The sequence below is a fragment of the Triturus cristatus genome, chromosome 7, assembly GCF_964204655.1.
Source record: "Triturus cristatus chromosome 7, aTriCri1.1, whole genome shotgun sequence".
NCBI classification, from domain to species: Eukaryota; Metazoa; Chordata; class Amphibia; order Caudata; family Salamandridae; genus Triturus; species Triturus cristatus.
In genome coordinates, this window is record NC_140590.1 from 758180594 (window position 1) to 758201542 (window position 20949).

The 20949-nt window shown below is 47.8% G+C and overlaps 1 protein-coding gene across 2 annotated transcripts in view; it reads right to left on the bottom strand.

Annotated features, from left to right (window-relative positions):
- Window positions 1-20949, bottom strand: part of PGS1 (phosphatidylglycerophosphate synthase 1) — a 747017-nt gene that overhangs the window by 488640 nt on the left and 237428 nt on the right. For both annotated transcript variants that reach the window (XR_014966596.1, XM_085617472.1), the window contains exon 5: window positions 19316-19505. Coding sequence is in view for 1 of the 2 variants with exons in the window: in XM_085617472.1 (XP_085473598.1) it covers window positions 19316-19505 (190 nt within the window). In the remaining variant the exon portion in view is untranslated. The remainder of the gene's footprint in view (window positions 1-19315; window positions 19506-20949) is intronic.

The window sequence follows — 20949 nt, forward strand, 5'->3', positions numbered from 1 at the left end:
ATTCTGTTTCTAGGTTAAAATGAAACACAAGTGTAATTGGTGCCGAGATAATTTATGTTCTTGAAAACGGGCCCCTTCCTCCCTTTAAAAATCGGAAGCAAAACGCCGTCTTTTGTGCTCACGAGCCGTTGTCCTTTTTAGGGAAAATGTGTGGAGCCTGAACCTTAACACGGTGGCAGTGTTAACCAGGAATCTCACGAGCCGTACTGCAGGCTCTGCAGATGGACATGCATTGCCAATATATGAATTTCACATAGAAGCCAGCTTACAAATACATTCTACAAACAAGCCGCCGTGCTACCAGCACTGAAGGCATGTTTATTAGCTGAGAGATTGTCACACAGAGCAGGCACGCAAGACCACCACAGGCGCTCTCCAGCCCTCCCGGAAGTTCGGGGTTCAAACATTCTTTAAAGTTTGTTAAATATTAGCTAGGAGTGTTTCCTGAAGTTTTGTATTGCTACTTTGGTGGAGTAACAAAACCATTGTCTGATAAAAAGCTGTTGCCGTTGCCAAAACAGAATGAAAAAAAAAAATAGTGCTTACAGACTAATGAAGGAGACAGTGTAACGCCGCAAGTAAAAGATCCAGTCCAGATGGGTGGTCACAAAAGGAGACAGGGCAGTAACAAGAAGGGACTAAGAAGCCTCATTATCAAATCAGAAGCCAGTATTTACCATGGACAATGACACCAGCCAATGAAAAAGATGGGCGGGGCTTCCACTCCACTTCTAAAACATACCCTACTACAGCATGCCTCGCAGAGCGTGCAGCGCATGCGCTGCAACACTAGGCTTGACCTAAAAATAAACACAACTGTCGTTAATACGAGCTGGTTTCAGTTCAGCATGGTGGAAAAAAAAACCATGGAGGGGGTGGGGTGGACTTTGCAACACTAGTGGGTTCGCTGTATGAATGGCACTTTTCACATTCTGCAAATACTCCGCTCTAAAAAAACAGTCTGCGTCTGCACATTATCGTAGTACACACGTTTACAGCCAGTATTAGGAAAATAGGGAGAAAATTGCATTACATAAAAATGGGAATTTAATAACGAGTCCCATGGCCAGTATATGAATTAATAACGAGTGGCCGCCATTGTCCCGGCTGCGAACATTGTCCTGCCTGCCGTAGTAAAAAATGGAGAGAAAAAAACGATTTCAATTACGTGACGGGCAAAAAGCAAAGTGGCTGCAGCTGAAGTCATGATGCTCCGGAAAAGGGAAAGAGTACTTCGGAACAAGAGAGGAAGAATGAAAGTGGAAGGTGTAAGAAAGTGCGTTTCTGTTGCAGTAACACCCCCTCTTTTTTTGCCTAATAGCTGATGCACTTTTCCTTGTGCCCTGGGCTCCTGTCAATCAGGTGCCCAGAGCCTGTGTTCCTTCCCTAAAAACTGCCTAACAGCCAACACCCAAAATTGGCAAACCCTGGCCACATGTCAGCCCCTGGTAAATGGTACCCAGGGCCTTGTGACCAGGGAAGGCCTCTAAGGGCTGCAGCACTCATTGTGCCACCCTTAGAGGCCCTGTACCCTAACACACACACACTGCTCTTGCAGGCTGAGTGTCTGGATACAAGACAAAACAGAGCGTCGACATGGCACACATCCCTGGGTGCCATGCCCACAACCTACACTGCCCTGGCATACATCAGCCACCCCTCTAGCTGGGTGCCCTATGCCAGTGGTGTGGGCACAGAGGCAGGAGCCCTGTGCCCCTACAGTACCCAGGTCCATTCCTGGGTCCTGTAAGTGCAGTCCTGCCAGCTAAGAGTATATGGTGCTGGGAGCTTGTCAAACACAAACTCCACAGCACCATAATGGCAGCACTGAAGACTGAGAAGTTTGGTATCAAACTGCTCAGCACATTAAATCCACACTGATGCCAGTGTGTGATTTAATGTACAAAGCACCACAGAGGGCATCTTAGAGAGGCCCCCTGAAACCTAAACCTACAACCCACGTCTGTTCTGAGGCTGCCTAGGCTGCCACACAGCAGACATGTTGCTGGACCCTGGGTAGGAGAGCCCCTGCTCTCCTGGGTCTGCAACAATGCACATCCTGGGCGAGGTGCTAAATCTCCTCCCCCAGGATGGGCAGGGGGAAGCTTCAAAGGCATGCTGCCTCTGTGAGCTTCCCCAGGCCACTGTAACCCCCCACTCTGGCGGGAAGCTTGGCCAGAAACCCCAAATAAGGACAGGGGATGTGCTAGCCTGCCAACCCCACCCCTCAGGTGGGGGAGGCGAGGTGAAGCACATCTCCGGGCTCTCGCCATCTTGAAGATGGAAAGCCCTGCCCAATCAGGACTAGGCTCCTGTCCCCCTCCCACAGGAGAGAGGCAGGATAGGGGGTGTACCCACCCCAGGACAGGGACCCATTGGCCCCTGCCCTTCACCTACCTGTAATGCCCCTAAATCTCCTCCAACTACCCAACTTACCTCTCGAAGTGGTGGTGGCACCTGAAGAGTCCTCGTCCCAGAGCTTGCAGTCTTTTTCTAAACCAGAGATTTCCCATTGAAATCAATTGAGCGCCCGAAGGCTCAAAAGCACCCTGCACCCAGCTGCCCGAGTGGCCCTGGCAGTGAAAACTCTACACCTACCTACTCCCCCACTTGCCCTGGGTAAGTGACCAGGAGCCCAGCTCCCACAGCCGCGTGGCTTGCCAGTCAGCAGCCACCAACCAAGGCCCCCCCCTATCCCTCATAGGATAACATTGGGCCTAACTCTCTCTGCACCCGGCCGCCCTAGAGTCGCTGAGGGTGAACCAACTGTACCTACCTGACCCTGGGGGACCCCTGAGTCTATGCCCAGAACCTCAACTCTGCCAGTCGAGTACTTACCCTATGAGGAAAATAGAGTTATCGGTTTCAGGGTAACATTGACTGGCTTTTTCCTGAAATTTCTTCTAAGTGTGGACTTTTCAAATCTTAAAATATTCACCAAAAATCAGCCGAGTAACGAAAACGAAATTACTCATCTGCTCTTAGGTGAGCTCCCAGTGCTGGATCTTGGTGCCCAGCACGGACTCTGAAAAATACTTACAACTGTACTTACCTGTAACCCAATTTTCTTCCATAGGAAGCCATTGACTGTTTTTCTATGAAATTTCTTCTAAGTGTCGATTTCTGCAATCTTTAAATATTCTTCAAAAATCGTATAATATCTGAAAACGTAATTACTTACCTGTTTTGGATAAAGGTCCCAGTACTGAGTCTAGGCACCCAGTACTGGATTACAAAAGTAACTAGAACATACTGTACCTGCAACTTGAATTTTCTTCCATAGGGAATCATTGACTGTTTTCCTTGAAATATTTTCTAAGTGTCAACTTTTAAAATAGCTAAATATTGTTCAAAAATCATTACAGTACTTAAGTCGACTTTCATCACTTGATTCTGAGTACTGACCCAGGACTGAATCTAGGATCCAGTCCTGGAATTCCAAAAGTAATCTAAAAAGTAATCTGTTACAAATAACTTGAATTTATCATTGAGCTCAATGCATTGTTGTGTTTAAAATAGAGTTGCCTATTGCAACCCCTTGTAACTGTTTACAAAAAATCAATTGCATATTGCAAAAGTATTTATATGAAACATCTCATCCAGAGAAAGTATATTTTAATTCCAATTGTTGGTTCTAAAATAAAACAAGCATATATTTGTTATATATAAAACATTGGCCTAGAGTTCAGTTATTGAGTGTGTGAGACCATTTGCTGACTGAGTGTGTACAACAAATGCTTTACACTGTCCTCAGATACTGCCTTACTGCTCGACCAAGCTACCACTTTAGAGAGTAAGGTTATATGTAACTTTAGCCTCTGTCTAACCCTTGGGGACTGTGGACTCTGTACACCCTGTACCTATTAAGGAACAGTATATACAGAGCCACTTTCTCACATTGGTGGATCAGCGGTGGGATACAAACTTGCATTTGTTGGACTACTTGGTTACCATCTGATCACACGACAGAACTCTTAAAATTGCCTTTAGAATTCCGATTGGTCCTTTCCAAAATTACTAAAAGTCTTGCTAGGGCCTTGCTTAAGTCCCATTAGAATTTTAGAAAAATAAAAGTCACTATAGTCAGGGTAGAGGATTAGAACTGTCAGGTTAGAATGACTCAAACAAACCCAGCTATTAGTGAAAATAATAACATGGACCTGATGGAGGAGCTCGACCTGACACCTTACTTGCACTTGTCTTTCAAGGAATTGAGGTCCCTATGCAAACTCAAAAATATACCAATGGGCCTGCATCCAACCAAACTAGGGCTCCAGGAGCTCTTGGCTGAGTATGCTAAGGACCACCCATCTGAAAATGGTGATGGCCAGTCAGATGAGGAGGGGGAAGAAGAGGAGGTGAATAATAACCCCCCCCCCCATACTATTCCCTAGGGAGGAGAGGGCACCCATACCCTTCAATCCAAGAATTAGCATCTGGGGACCTAGAGATCACACAGGTGACTCTGGTACCAGAGAGATCACTGGGGGACCCACCAGTAAAGAGGACAGCCTTTTAGCGAGGCTGGCCAAAAGAGTAGAGCTAGAGTCCAGGTTCCTGGCTCTAGAAAAAGAAAGGAGAGAGATGGGTTTAGCACCCATCAATGGTGGCAGCAATAATAAAAACAAGGATAGGGAGGACATTTCTGAACCTAAAATCCCCAAAGGGATTGTCCCCAAATTTGAGGAAGGTGATGACCTCACCAAATGGTTCACAGCCTTTGAGAGGGTTTGTGAAATAAGAAGAGTAAAGAAACCCCTCTGGGGGGCACTCCTGTGGGAACTGTTCTCTGGTAACTGCAGAGACAGGCTTCTGACCCTCTCTGGGCCAGAGGCAGGATCCTATGACCTCATGAGGAAGGCTCTGATTGAGGGATTTGGATTCACTACTGAGGAGTATAGAATTAGATTCAGGGGGGCTCACAAAACCCAGACCCAGTCCTGGATTGACTTTGTAGACTTCTCAGTAAAGTCACTGAATGGTTGGTTAGCTGGACATGGTGTGCAGGTTTTTACTGGATTGTACAATTTATTCATGAAGGAACATATATTAAGTAACTGCACAAATGAAAAGTTGCATCAGCATTTGGTAGACCTAGGTCTAATTTCTTCCCAAGAATTGGGAAAAAAGGCAGACCACTGGGTCAAGACTAGGGTGACTAGGACGTCCACTGGGAGTGACCAAAACAAAGGGGTCCCAAAGCCTCCCCAGAAGAAAGAGAGTGAACCCCTTGTGGATAAAAGTAAGGAGTCCCAGGTAGCCCCCCAAAAACCTGACCAGGAGGGTGGGCCCACAGACACCTCACAAACTAAACCAGGGTACCAAGGTAAGAGTTGGGATCCCAACAGACTATGGTGTTTCAACTGTCAGAAGTCTGGACACCACACCCAGGACTCTAGCTGTCCTAAAAACAAGATCCCTAGTACAGCTCCAGGGGTGACTAGTGTAGCCCCAGGGGTTGCCAGTGTAGCTTGGGAGGGAGGGTCCTCAGATGAGGAAGTCCTCCTAGCTTTCAACTGGGGAATGGGCCCAAGAAGCAAGGTGGAGATCCCAGAGGGAACTAGACACTTCCACCACCTACTGGTGAATGGAATCCGAGCCACTGCCCTGAGAGATACCTGTGCCAGTCACACTGTGGTACATGACAGGTTGGTATTCCCACACCAATATGTCCCAGGGGAAACAAGAAGGGTAAGGACTGTCCCGGGGGGGGGGGTCACTGTTAGGCCTGTGGCTATAGTACCCCTAGCCACAGCTGGGTCCCTTAGATGGAGAAAAGTGATAGTCAGTAAAAACCTCCCCCTTGATTGTCTCTTGGGAAATGACCACTTAGATGTGGAACTGAGCCAAAGAGAGGTGCTGGCCCAATGCCAGGTGTAGGAGAGTAGGGTCTGCTTTCTATGTTCACCCCCACTTTTTGCTTTTGCTTTACTGGTTTTCGACTTAGATGTGGCTGTGGGCCTGCTAATCAGACCCACAGCCCTGCTGTTCTCTCTCTAAATTAATACTATGTACTTTAGGTGCATAACCCATTTGGATAGGATCACCTTATTGGCCCCTGTACAGTGTACCCTAGGTACCCAGGGCATAGGTGTACCCTAGGCCTACCAGGGGCTGCAGCATGTATTATGCCACCCCTGGCCTGGCCTTCCATTTTGACACAACTGGCTGATCACTCAGCTGGGGCAAGGTCGTGTAATCACCCCTTGCTTAGGTGTAGTATTCCTATACCTAACTTACATATAGACACATGTGTACCTATCAGTCACTCCTATGGCAGGCCTTGACAATCCTGGAGGCAGAGTGCTTGGTAACATGTGAGATGGTGCTCTAGCATGAGCTGAGCCTGTCTGCAGCTTTCGGAACCATGTCCTTATAGCTGTTCTATGATATAGCCTACCATATACTCTTAAAGTGCCTTATAATCTTAAACGGTTATGGTAACTATGGTTTGGCTTTATCAAAACATGTCGTGTAAGGTGTCTAACACTGTGGAATAATACCCCCATACCATTTCTGGACATGAGGATATTATTCCCCCCTTCTAGAGGGAAAGACATGTTAAAATCATACTTCACTGTTAGCCTCTGACCAAAGCCTCAGCATCACAAAATGGATGCTGCTGCCACGACACAAGTCTGACCTCCTGCTGCTGGGAGTGATCCCAGCCAGGGAGGCCTGGACAATAGGTTTCCTGCTTGGGGAGGCGCTAGCACCTCCCCAGACAGCCTTTAGTGTATTGGGGCAGGGTGGGCTGAAAGGAATGAGACATGCCTGGGGCACACAAGGTGTTCCTTGCATAGTCCAGTTCAAACCGGCGCTGGGGCACTCCAGCCCCAGCTCTGGCGCGAAACTGGACAAAGGGAAGTGGGTGTAACCACCCCCTCCCAGGTCCCACCCATAAGGCGTGACCTAGCAGGTATCACAGCCCCCCAGATTAGTATAAGAGTGGGAGTTGGGCCTCAAGACTTTAGATTATCATGAACCTGCAACTTGAACAGAAACTCTGGACCTTCGACATTCGACGAAAGAAGAAGACTGAAGAATCTCCCTTGTGGCCAAGGAGTGGCTACCCTGTGCAAACAGGCACCATCAAGAGACTACCCTTTGCTTTGCGACCGTTCTACGAGGAACCGACTGCAGAGCCCGACCAGAGCCTTGACTTCCAGACTTCTCCGACCCTGATCCACATCAGAGCTGAGATCCGTGGAGGCGACGAGAGACGTGGGACCGGCTACCTGGGAAAAGTGGCTAGTATCTTCAAGCGCAGCTTCTGAGGCACCCTCGAAGTTGTGCACCGGGGATTGAGAAGCCCCAACCCCAAGCACCATCTGCACCGAAGACCAACCCCCCACACTCCACGAGTCCTGCGTGGGGCCCTTCTGCATTTTCCTGCTTGCCGCGTCTGTCCGGTTGCTTGCCCGCTGGCTAGTGGCCTTTGTGACGACGCATCCCGTAATCTTCAGCGCTGGTTTGGCTCCTCCAGACTGGCTCCTGCTCCTTTGAAAAAGAGAAGCATCCCAGACCTTCCTGGTCTGCACCAGAAGCAAGTCCTCCGTTCTGCGTGGGTTCCGCTTGCCAAGGCTTGGTGAGTCCTAGTCCAACTTCGACGCCGCCGACAGGAAGAGCCTTCGTGGGACAGCTCGCCTCCTGGTCCTGGTCGTCCTCGACGCTTCCTGGTCCTCGTGGCTGCAGCGACAAGCTTCACCTTCACCTGCAATCTTCACGACATCGCCTGGTTCCTTCCTGGTTCCACGTGGTCACTGGCTAGTGACCTTGACTCTGTCCCTTCTGCTTGCAGGTCTCCTCTCTTCTTGATCCCAGCCTTGGGATCCACCGGACACTCTTCACTGACTGCCTGTCAGCATCTTTCTTCAGGCATCCATAGGAGTAGACGACGAAACCCGACGCAACTTCACCCCTATGCACCCGCAGCCTGTGGGCTAGGTAACTTGGGTACTCCGGTGCTCATCAGGATAGTGACTATCCTAGTGTCTAGTTTTCCAGTCTCGACTTCCTAGCTACTCCGGAAGTGTCCTAAATCTATCTATTTCTAAACTGTACTATTGCTATTGACTTTTACGCATTACGCGTGAGTGTTTCCACTCTGCACCTGAATCCCGTGGGCCTCCCACTTCCTAACCTTTGGTAGTATAGTGTAGCCCCAGCGATTCCCTAGGCCTAGGCCTATCCTATTTCCGTGACAGTGGTCCTTATACCACTTACTTAGTATATGGTTTGCGTGGCCCCTAGGGCCTAACTGTATTACTTACCTGTGTGACTTAATGTATGCATAAATAAGACTGTGTTGTACTTACCTCTAGTCTCATAAAGAGTGCTGAGGGTTTGACTAGAATAAATACACTTTATTTTATATATATATCTGTTGTGGTGTCCTTTCATTTGGTATTCAAGGGATTATATATGGTATCACAGCTGGCTTCACATGCCATTCAGAGTTTAGCCTAAGACTGCTCTTGTCCATGCTACCACTAGGATAGCTGGTCTATAAGGTTGACTTTACAACCAATCACCATAAGGGTATTTGGACTGATATAAGGTGTACACTAGAACTAGTGACATCATACATCAGGCCAACTTCTCACACCAGGCCTCGCTCAAAGAACCTGTGGGGGCTCAACCTGCAGTCAGTGCAGCGGAGTCCCAAAAGAGTGAGAAGAAACAGGGTAGGAAAGGTGGGCAACTGTTAGCCACAGTTCCAGAGAGCCAGGGAGATTCTATCCCAGTGAGGGAAAACTCCAACAATGGCACTGGTACAGCCCCCCCTAACGAACAACAAGACCTGACTAGTCAGGCAACTGTCCAGCATGAGTTAGTGGCTGCTCAGATGGCAGAACAAAGGGTGGAGAAGGGGTGTTCCCTACAAAAAGTAGTGACCCCACATCCTCAAACAGACCAACAGCCAGGACCCAAGGAGACCTATAAGATAGCTCCCTCACTTACCAGTCAGGAGCTAAAGGTGTGGTTCTGGGCACTGACAGCTGTCAGCAGCGTCTGCTGGGTGTTAGCCTTCATGGCAGCCCTATCCTTGGCATGGTGGCCTAACCCCCTGCCAAATAGAAAGTCAGGCCCCCTGACCTTATTGGTCATGGTGGGGTTGCTCAAGCTGTGGGTAAGCTGGGCCTAGCCCTGGCTAAGTTAGAAATTACAGAGGTATGCACCTCTAAACCCAAAATAAAAAGATGGGACAAGGACACTAAAAGACAAGGAGAGGAGCCTTGGGAGTTAGGTCCTGAAACTGATAAGACAGGCCAGCTCCCCAAAGGGACTAGCCTGGACAGAAGGATATAAGGCAGAGTAGGCCCTGCAACTTTCAAACCACTTCCCCAACTCTTCCTCGCCTGAAAGACTAGGTAGACTCTCCCAGCGTTGGCAGAAGTCTCCTGGCCTTTGGGCTGGGGGAAGGCTTGTGTAAGAAAGTGGGATTCTGTTGCAGTAACCCTCCCCTTTTTTTTGTGCCTAATAGCTGATGCACTTTTCCTTGTTGTGCCCTGGGCTCCTGCCAATCAGGTGCCCAGGGCCTGTGTTCCTTCCCTAAAAACTGCCTAAAAGCCAAAACCCAAAATTGGCAAACCCTGGCCACATGTCAGCCCCTGGTAAATGGCACCCTAGGTACCCAGGGCCTTGTGACCAGGGAAGGCCTCTAAGGGCTGCAGCACTCATTGTGCCACCCTTAGAGGCCCTGTACCCTAACACACACACACTGCTCTTGCAGGCTGAGTGTCTGGATACAAGATAAAACAGAGAGTCGACATGGCACACATCCCTGGGTGCCATGCCCACAACCTACACTGCCCTGGCATACATCAGCCACCCCTATAGCTGGGTGCCCTATGCCAGTGGTGTGGGCACAGAGGCAGTATCCCTGTGCCCCTACAGTACCCAGGTCCATTACTGGGTCCTGTATGTGCAGAGCTGCCAGCTAAGAGTATATGGTGCTGGGAGCTTGTCAAACACGAACTCCACAGCACCATAATGGCAGCACTGAAGACTGAGAAGTTTGGTATCAAACTGCTCAGCACATTAAATCCACACTGATGCCAGTGTGTGATTTAATGTACAAAGCACCACAGAGGGCATCTTAGAGAAGCCCCCTGAAATCTAAACCTACAATCCACGTCTGTTCTGAGGCTGCCTAGGCTGCCACACAGCAGACATGTTGCTGAACCCCTGGGTAGGAGAGCCCCTGCTCTCCTAGGTCTGCAACAATGCACATCCTGGGCGAGGTGCTAAATCTCCTCCCCTAGGATGGGCAGGGGGAAGCTTCAAAGGCATGCCGCCTTGGTGAGCTTCCCCAGGCCTCTGCAACCCCCCACTCTGGCGGGAAGCTTGGCCGGAAACCCCAAATAAGGACAGGGGATGTGCTAGCCTGCCAACCCCACCCCTCAGGTGGGGGAGGCGAGGTGAAGCACATCTCCGGGCTCTCGCCATCTTGAAGATGGGAAGCCCTGCCCAATCAGGACTACGCTCCTGCCCCCCTCCCACAGGAGAGAGGCAGGATAGGGGGTGTACCCACCCCAGGACAGGGACCCATTGGCCCCTGCCCTTCACCTACCTGTAACGCCCCTAAATCTAGTATTTAGGGGCACCCAGAACCTTCCTTCCCCAGATTCCAGATTCAAAACTACAAAGAAGAGCAAGAAGAAAGAAGACCTGCCCTGCAGCTGCTAAAGAGAGGAAGACACCAACTGCTTTGGCCCCAGCCCTACCGGCCTGTCGTCCCTCGAACCTGCTCCTGCTCCAACCCGGCATCTCTTGTGGCCAGCAACCTCACCAACCCCGGAGGACCTGGCTACCTTTTGGCTCTAAGCCCCTGGGACTCCCATGAGTAGAGGCTCTACTCAAAACCTATCTCTAATCCCTGGCAGCAGCCCGGAACCGCGAACCCAGCACACTCTGCACCAGCCAAGCCTGGCCAGTGCCGGAGTGAACAAAGACCCCGAGGACGACCCCACGGCGACTGTGACCCCGAGTCCGGCACCCAAGGACCTCCCTCGACACTCCTGAAGAAGCCTGCATCCTCAGAACAAGGTGCCCCCCCTACCGCGATCAACAGAGGGTAAGATTTCCCGACACCAAAAGGCACCCCTGCACGCGGCGCCCCGCGGCCCCCTGTGCCCAATCCCGGGGTACCTACCTATCCTCCAACTACCCAACTTACCTCTCGAAGTGGTGGTGGCACCTGAAGAGTCCTCGTCCCCGAGCTTGCAGTCTTTTTCTAAACCGGAGATTTCCCATTGAAATTGTAACGCCCTGAACGTCTCAGGATCGTTTAACAGACACGACAATGAGGACGCAACCACTTGTGAAGGGTTAGTTCTTTTAATGAAGGCAAATAAAATACAAAGAACAAACAAAAGTTATAGTCACTGGAATCCTCCAGGCTAAGTACGTTACCAGCCCACAGCACGGATGGTCCTAACCGTCCTCTGCATATACGCCGATCCCGGCGTATGCCAACAGAGGGCAGAAATGAAATGGCCGACAATGCCAATCGGTAGGCTGTGAGGGGCACGAAGAGTGTTGGGGAGAATCGAGGAGTCAGGGAAACACCCAGCCGGGGTCTCTACCTGAAGGGAGCAGCCGCTCAACCTCTTCCTCAGACTGCACCGGGACGCGGAGTCACCTCCTGGTGATGCGTCACCGATACCCCAATCACAAGCAAGAAGACTGAACCGAGAGCAGCCGCTCGATCGATCCTGTGGACTTCCGAGTCTGTAACGCGGCAAACACCTCCTGGTGTGCGTTACAGCTGGCAGGCCCTGTGTCTCTGGTCGGGCTGGGAGTTACGACTCCAACCAGCAAAAGCGCCACTGCGCTTGGACTCAGCCGAGTCAAAAAGCGAAGCTCAATGGTTGACCGGTAGAGCTTCCGGGTCCTTCACAGGTGACGATGGGGCAAGACACGGCCCAGGGAGTAACGACTCGACCTACCTCCGTTCTTGCCTTACTGGAGCACCACTCCGGAACACTGCTCTTCACGAAGCAGGTACGTCGGTGTAAACACAATATCCGACAGCCTTGTACCTCCCGGTTCCTCCCTTTATAGGGCGTGTTTTCCTTGAGTTATGTAACAGCTCTCCTGTTTACATAAGGGCGTGTTTCCCTTGAGTTATTTAACAGCTCTCCTGTTTACATAAGGGCGTGTTTCCTTTGAGTTATGTAACAGCTCTCCTGTTTACATAAGGGCGTGTTTCCCTTGTATGACAGGAATTCTTGACAGAAATCAATTGAGCGCCCGAAGGCTCAAAAGCACCCTGCACCCAGCCGCCCGAGTGGCCCTGGCAGTGAAAACTCTACACCTACCTACTTCCCCACTTGCCCTGAGTAAGTGACCAGGAGCCCAGCTCCCACAGCCGCGTGGCTTGCCAGTCAGCAGCCACCAACCAAGGCCCCCCTATCCCTCGTAGGATAACATTGGGCCTAACTCTCTCTGCACCCGGCCGCCCTAGAGTCGCTGAGGGTGAACCAACTGTACCTACCTGACTCTGGGGGACCCCTGAGTCTATGCCCAGAACCTCAACTCTGCCAGTTGAGTACTTACCCTGAAACGGATAACTCTATTTTCCTCATAGGGTAACATTGACTGGCTTTTTCCTGAAATTTCTTCTAAGTGTGGACTTTTCAAATCTTAAAATATTCACCAAAAATCAGCCGAGTAACGAAAACGAAATTACTCACCTGCTCTTAGGTGAGCTCCCAGTGCTGGATCTTGGTGCCCAGCACGGACTCTGAAAAATACTTACAACTGTACTTACCTGTAACCCAATTTTCTTCCATAGGAAGCCATTGACTGTTTTTCTATGAAATTTCTTCTAAGTGTCGATTTCTGCAATCTTTAAATATTCTTCAAAAATCGTATAATATCTGAAAACGTAATTACTTACCTGTTTTGGATAAAGGTCCCAGTACTGAGTCTAGGCACCCAGTACTGGATTACAAAAGTAACTAGAACATACTGTACCTGCAACTTGAATTTTCTTCCATAGGGAATCATTGACTGTTTTCCTTGAAATATTTTCTAAGTGTCAACTTTTAAAATAGCTAAATATTGTTCAAAAATCATTACAGTACTTAAGTCGACTTTCATCACTTGATTCCGAGTACTGACCCAGGACTGAATCTAGGATCCAGTCCTGGAATTCCAAAAGTAATCTAAAAAGTAATCTGTTACAAATAACTTGAATTTATCATTGAGCTCAATGCATTGTTGTGTTTAACCCCTTGAGTGCCCATGACGAGATGGTCTCGTCATGGGCCGCGGTTGCGCTGTGCCCATGACGAGACTATCTCGTCATGAGCCCCGCCCGCTAATGAAACGCCCGGCACAGGGCGTGGAAAGGGCGGGGCACACAAGGGGTTAAAATAGAGTTGCCTATTGCAACCACTTGTAACTGTTTAAAAAAAATCAATTGCATATTGCAAAAGTATTTATATGAAACATCTCATCCAGAGAAAGTATATTTTAATTCCAATTTAAAATAAAACAAGCATATATTTTTTATATATAAACCATTGGCCTAGAGTTCAGTTATTGAGTGTGTGAGACCATTTGCTGACTGAGTGTGTATAACAAATGCTTTACACTGTCCTCTGATACTGCCTTACTGCTCGACCAAGCTACCACTTTAGAGAGCAAGGTTATATCTAACTTTAGCCTCTGTCAAACCCTTGGGGACTGTGGACTCTGTACACCCTGTACCTATTAAGGAACAGTATATACAGAGCCACTTTCTCACAGAAGGTAACTGTAGTTGGTCGGTGCTGCTCTTAGAAAAACAGAAGTGAGGTATCGCTGCTTGAACCATTTAGCAAGCAGCAAAGAAGAGCGATGATGGATTGAACCAATGAGAAGGCAGCAGGGGGGACATAAGTCCTTTTCAAGTGCTTTTCCCCTACTACAGGTCATCCTGACAGCGCATGCACTGTCTAGTCTCGACCTAAAAAGGGACTGCTTTCTGGATTCACAGAGGTACAAGAACTTCCCAAACTATTGATGTGTGATAATAAGCTACCACCAGGAACGCTATTTATTGTTACTCAGGTGGCCCGAGCATGGCAAAACGACTGTCAGGAAAGTCATAAAGAGTGCACCCCATGCTCGGCTCCTCTCGCTTTGGGGGCTGAGCCACTTCTTACATATTCGCGATTCCATGGATGTTACAAGTTTGTTGGAGGGGGCTGTCTGAATGCTGGAGACTGGTTTCTGAATGGCAACTTCATGTCCACGGAGAAAGTAGAGGTTCACTTTGGAGTGGATCGTAGGCAGTTTTTGCAGTATGCGAGCGCATCGCGTACTGCCCGTGAGATTTGAACCACCTTCCCTGGGGAGCCAGAGCAGTCCCAGGTCCTGAAGGTGATTTTAGATCCGGGATCTTTTATTGGTATAATATTTGGGTTGAATGTAGCCCTTAAATCTGATAGATTGACGAATACTGCATTGAAACTGATTAACTGGGACAGAGAACTATAGTATCCCTTAACAGATGGGGAGTAGAGTCCAAGAGCAGGTGCGTGAAGTGGCTAAGTAACACCAGATATAAATTGGCATAGTTTTACTTTCTCTACCTAGCATATCTAACTCAGCATCGCCTACAGAGGGCATACCCGACATGATCTGCAGACTGCACTAGGTGTGAGGTGACTCTTGCGGACTTTGGTCATGTTGCATGGAGCTGTACGCAGCTGCACATGCATGGAGTATGGTACATAGGGAGATATGTAGGGTGACTGCGATAGCTGTGGAACTCACTGTGCAGCATTGCCTGCAGGGGCTGTTACCTCTTCCCAAAAAGGGGAGGAAGATGCTGTTCAAATTTGCCAAACTGGGCTTAGTGTTAGCACAATGACATGTAGCCATTCACTGGCCCAGTCCTGCCTCACCAACTCGAACTAGGTGGAGGACTGATTTCCTAGAATAAGCAGCTGCAGATGAATGCTTGCTTTGGAAAGTAAGCATTGATAATCACGCAGAAAGGGATCTTGAGGACTGGTGTAATATGCTAGACATGTTGAGTGGACACGGGGTGAACTTGGGAAGTGGAGCGAATTCACCCACAGATGAGGGGGACGATATTGTCGCCACTGGGGAGATAGCCTCTGGAATGTACAGACTAGGCGCCTAACACCAGAGTTTATGCACTCGTCGGATTTCCTGACCTCTAGCGAGTCCACATCAGAACAGAAACTAATTTAGTCTTATATATAAAGTCCTCATATGTAACACATCAGTATATGGATTTGTGTTTACGGATTGATTGTTCTGTCACATACGGTCTCCTTGCTTTCCCTTAAGACTCTGCTGTTTCTGTGCTCACCAATTATTGATAATATGAATGTACTTTAAGATATTATGCTGTGCTGGTTGTATGTATTACTTTGAAAAATTGAATAAACAAATATAAAAAAAAACCACATGTTGACACTATAAACATTGTGCGCCGGGCAAACACTGCAGGACAAGATCAAGCAGAATCCAAAGTGGCCGCAAGGCGCATGTGTGCGCTTGAAGAAATACAGTGACATCAATGAAAGAGCTGCAGTTAGCAATAAGCTTAATGGTGTCTTAGAACATTTTGATAAGGCTCACGGCAACTGCCTGAGCGGGGGTGGTAGAATCAACTAAAGCAGTGAATGCCGTTAACAGTTGCCAGAGTAAGCCAAAATTTTGAAGCATGAACAGAGTGAGATGATCTTTCACATCACTCACCCCTGTTGACGTGCCTGTGCGACTTGCAACAAATGTCCTGTGGTGAGCATCACTTTTTGTAATTGCGATGCAGGATGGGGTGGAGACCTTGCTACAAATAGGGTCCTTTTTGACAGGAGTATAGGTTAAAAGGCTGCTGTCCAGAAGTAAAGGTAGGGGCTCCATTGAGTGCACTGGGATATATAGCTGTGATATACACTCTTAACATCAACCAGTAAACACTTCCCCACACCTCCCTTTTAATGCTCCAAAGGGGAGTTTGTAGTGGGTGAAGATTTCAGTATAGCTATGGTAGGCGCTAAAGACCGTTCACACCAGAGAGTTAGCGACAAGTGAGGGACCCTCAAAAGATTCAGGGAATTCCAAAAAAGGAAGGCACAGTGGATGCCTGGAGGGTCTTGTGCGTAATCTGATTACACCTTCTACTCAGCACCACATGCATACATGCACACCTGGACTACGTTTCGGTGGAAGTCAGTTTAATGACCCAGGTGAAGGACATTACCGTAGGTGACATAGCATTATCCAACCAAGCACCAACAACACTATCCCTTGTGGCATTGCAAGCACCCCATACAGGATCCAGTTGGATGTTCAATGACTTTCTAATGAATGACCCCATAACAGCAGGGAAGGTGATTGAGGATTCCATGGTGGTAAATGATACAGGAAAGGTCACAACTTCTTTGAGACATGCTTAAGGCAGTAGTAAGGTGCCACTATGTATTGGTGATGTGCAGACAAAGAAATGAGAGCTGATGAAAGAGCGTGCCTGGAGGGCCAGAAACTTGCCTTTGTAGCCAGACGCAAACTCTCTAAGTAGGTATGAAGGAAGGCTCTCGCACTCCGCACCTAAGTGCCAGCATTGGATCTCGACAAAGCGCACACTTCTTAGACCGAAACAAAAATTCTACACATCAGGGAATAAGGCAGGCAAATTACTAGCATCTTGATTGAAGGCCCAGATCTAGAAAGAGGGTTCAAGAGACGAGGAATTGGGAGCGGAGCACCTTAATAGAAGATGAAGTAATAGCGCATGCCTTTGGAGGCTACCAATAACTGTATATTGAAGAGCCAGCAACAAGCTGGTGCGGGTTCCCACAATAGCAAAAGTGCCCCTAGACGAACCACCTATCATAAAGGAAGATGTGGTAAGTGCCATCTCCAAACTCAAGTGTAGAAATCCCCAGGCACAGATTGCTTTGAGTTTGCTTTACAAAGATTTCTGTGCCTTGCTGACCCCTCAACTACCAAGAATATTCAATGAACTTGGAAGTCTGGGTTGGTGGCTACCAGTGCTCGATGGCGTAATAGTGCTAATTGCCAATCAAGTCAAGTATCTGACATTGTGCACCTCCTATAAACCCATCTCCCTCCTCAAAGTAGATAAAGCTTTTTGAAAAGCATTCCTGCAGCAAGGCTGAGATCCCCACTCCCAAGTCTGTTGGACTCTGACCAATATGGCTTAATCCTGGGTCGACAATGTGAAAACAAAAAAAAATCCCATGCATGTGGGAAAATATCAAGAGAAAGAGCCACAACATTCCCCTACTTCCGCTGTACACCAAAAGGTGTTTGACACGGTAAACTGGCCCTGCATGACCAAAGTGGTGTAAGCCATAATGTTTGGTCCCTGCTTCGTGAAGTGGGTACTGGAAAGCTATTAAGATCCCAGGGCCCACAGGAGGGTAAATGGAACAAGCCCATTGCATACCATTATTAAGCATGGGAACATGGCAGGGCTGTCCACTGTCGCTGAATCTCATCTCTTAATCTGGAACAATTAGAAAATGGCATCATTCGCTATGAGGAAATTAACCGGGGTCAAGATTGGCACAGAATACGAGGAAATTAACCGGGGTCAAGATTGGCACAGAATACTTTAAACTGATGTTGGTGGAAGACATCATGCTGTCCCTCACAGTCCCAATACGGTCGGTCCCATCTTTCTGAAAGAATTAGAAACTCAAGGATTCGTATTAGATTATAGAATCAACCTCAAGTATGAGTCGCCGATTCAATGGGACTCCAAAGCGGTCAAGTACCTGGGCATCCACATATCATTCTCAATGGCATAAATAATTCTCAATTCCTGGTCCCGTGCTCTCTGTTCCACTGGACTCAAGCATGTCTGGCTGACGGGGGGGAGGGGGGGGGGGAGGGAGGGTGTACCCTGAAACCGGTCCCAGAATGCTTGTTTCCAGTCCAGGGAGGACCTGGCCTAGCAGTTCGGGCTGGACTGTTCCCATGGAGAGCAGTGTCAGGACTGATTTGCATATGGCTTGGTTCAAACTTGCATGGCTTGGTGAGCAACAAACAAAAAAAAAATGATGTATTTAACCCAGATCAGTAACTGGGGGTGAATATTTGACAATGTTCAATATTCAGTTCATCATCTTTTTGTGTTACTATAGTCCTCCAGAAATATTACAACTATCCTCATGGATGGGAAGAGGGGCTATAATCAAGATGGAGGTCCTTCCCAGAATCCTAAATGCTTTCCAGGCGATTCCCTTCTCCCTAGTGCCTGTATTTTTTTTTATACCAATCCAACCACTAATCAATGGCTTTATCTGGCAGGGAAACAGCCTGGAGTCACTAGCAGATTCCTCTACAGACCAACCTCCTATGAGGAACTGGCACTTCCAAACCTACTTCTAAACCTATACACACAGCGTTTATACCGAGTAAAGAGGGAGAAAATTGATACTACCAATCAGTGGTGCTTCGTGGGCTAATTAACATTAGGTGTCCCTCACTAGTTGGTTCTATGGCTTCAGAGAACCAAAAAAAGTTGGGGTCTCTAGTCCTCGCCCATCACTAAAATAACCCTGGCGATCTAGGAAAACAGAGCAAATGCTACAATATGTAATCATGGTTTGTATACCTACTGCTTTCCCAGGCATTGCCTCCTTGTTGCCCTGATGGTTCTAGGCAATGATATGTGCAGGGGAAATGAATAAACCGTTAAACACCGACAGCAAAAATATCACTGTAAGACGTAATATCATGTTGATTGACATGGCAATTGTAATGCTAATATGTGCAAAATCTAGCAAAACAAAGTATTTTAAAAACAGTAGCAAAAATAAATCTGTCCACTACTGCAGGTCTTCCCGAAAGGCCTCCCCAAAGGCAAAGAGCTGCAGATTGTAGCTTTGATCTGGCCAGAGAAGTGTGTCTTGTGATTTATCACTTGGATGACTTTATGCTCTAATCATTTATTACTTCAGAAAGAGGTTTTCTTGGATCACAACATAAAGGTGACTGGTTAAGATATCTAGAAGAATGAAGGGAAGCGCATTACGTGGCTAATTCAAACGGAGTTCCAATCCAGTTTAGACAGGCGCATCAGAAAACTATCATGACAAACAACCTTCCCTTTTAATGCCACTTCGGTGCCAGCCATCACCACCTGTGCCTGCCTAGTGCTAGTATGTCTAACAGTGTGTGCACAACAAAAACAAGCCAGCATTGTAACAGCCGCCACTCTGCAGCTGTGGGCATAATGAAAGATTGTGCGCACCCCATCCTCTTTGGGATTTAAAGTTCACGTACATGTATGTATTCCCATTCTCTCACTCACCCGCTTAGGATAACGTTGTCATCGAAGAGGTAAACTTTGATATGCTGGAGGCCGATGGTCTCGTTGAATCGCTCTGGAGTAAGGAGCCGCAGCAGTCCCCGAAGGCTTGGAGTGTGGAAAAGAGACACTTGGACACGCTCCGGGAACCTCTGCAGGAGTGGCAGCAGCATGGTACGGGAGTTCTGGCTTCCTAGAAGACAAGTGGGGCAAAAGAGTGGTGACAAAGCAACGATTCCACAGCAGTTCCTACCACTCGCTCATTCATTTAGTCTGCAGACGTGTGATGCACCCTCAACCACAGACTTCCAGTAAATGAGCACTACTTTGGTCCGGGCATGTTTTGTATGCAAAGAAAATTTGGGATCGAGTAAAAAAATATTTAGAAATGAGGCAAAGGCCTTTTCGAATCAGGGGTATATGGGAGAAGGTTTCTCAGCGTAGATGCTCCTAAGGATATTCAGGCATGATTGAATAGGCATGTCGTCACATTTAGGGTCAGAGAACGTCATTGTGCAATATTATACAAACGGATGTGTTTGAAGTGACTAGGCCTGGGTCGTTTTTGCCTCAAAGGATATAAATCCGAAGGGACACCAAGGAAGCAGCATTGATGTCATTGGTTACATGTGAGCAGACATCAAATTGCAAGACCATATGCGGATGAGAAAGGTGAATGTGGCTAAGTCAGGCTTGCCCATCTTGGTTTGGGTGTATCAGAATTATCTGGGCATTAAAATCAGCCCCAGACCAAGTCATGACTACCAGTGACTCCAATGTTGATGAGATTTTTCCAGGTGTCAGAATGATTTCCAAAATAAAGGACTATATGCACAGAATTCTGATTTGGAAGGGGGGGATCCCCATCCGAAATAAAAATAAGGAGAATCTCCTTGATGATTAGGCAAGAAGTGAAAATTAGTCTTCAACAAATGCTTGTGGATAGTGTGATTATGCCTGTTGAGGCTTCCAAAAGGCTTTCCCTTGTTATGGTGACAAAAAGACAGCTGGGGCTCTATGATTTAGTGTGAGGACTTGAAGTGTCTTAACCAGAAAATCATCATGGAATGTTTTCACCTTACCAATAGTAATGAAATGGTGCTACTGTTGAAGGGCGCAAGAACTTTTCAAAATTGAATTTGAGAAATGTTTATCACTCTATTAAACTGCATCCTATCTGGAAGGCACTCATGGCATTTGTAATCCGTGACGGTGTGTTTCTGTTCACGTCTTCCCTTTGGTTTAGCGTCTGTCACCAGTGTCTTTCAGCGAATGAGGATTTAAGTTTTGAAAGATGTACAGAATGTGGTCTTCTTTGCGAATGATACTGTGGTGTTTGGGTGTACTGCTGAGCACAATATAGCATAGGAGGAGGTTCTGGAGGGAATATATAAGGCAGGTGTGACACTGCGGGAAGACAGGAGCAAATTAATTGATGAGGAGGTGGAATAGCTAGTGTTCCATTGCGGTAGCAGGTGTAGGACCAACAGCTGACCCTATAAGTGCCATTATCAATGCAAGTACTCCCCTGGATAAGCAAAAGCTCAGGTCCTTCAGGGATTTGATAAACCATTATGTAGAGACTTTTCTTGCAAAAACAGAGCACATGAGGGTATTGTCGAGGAAGGGGATGACGT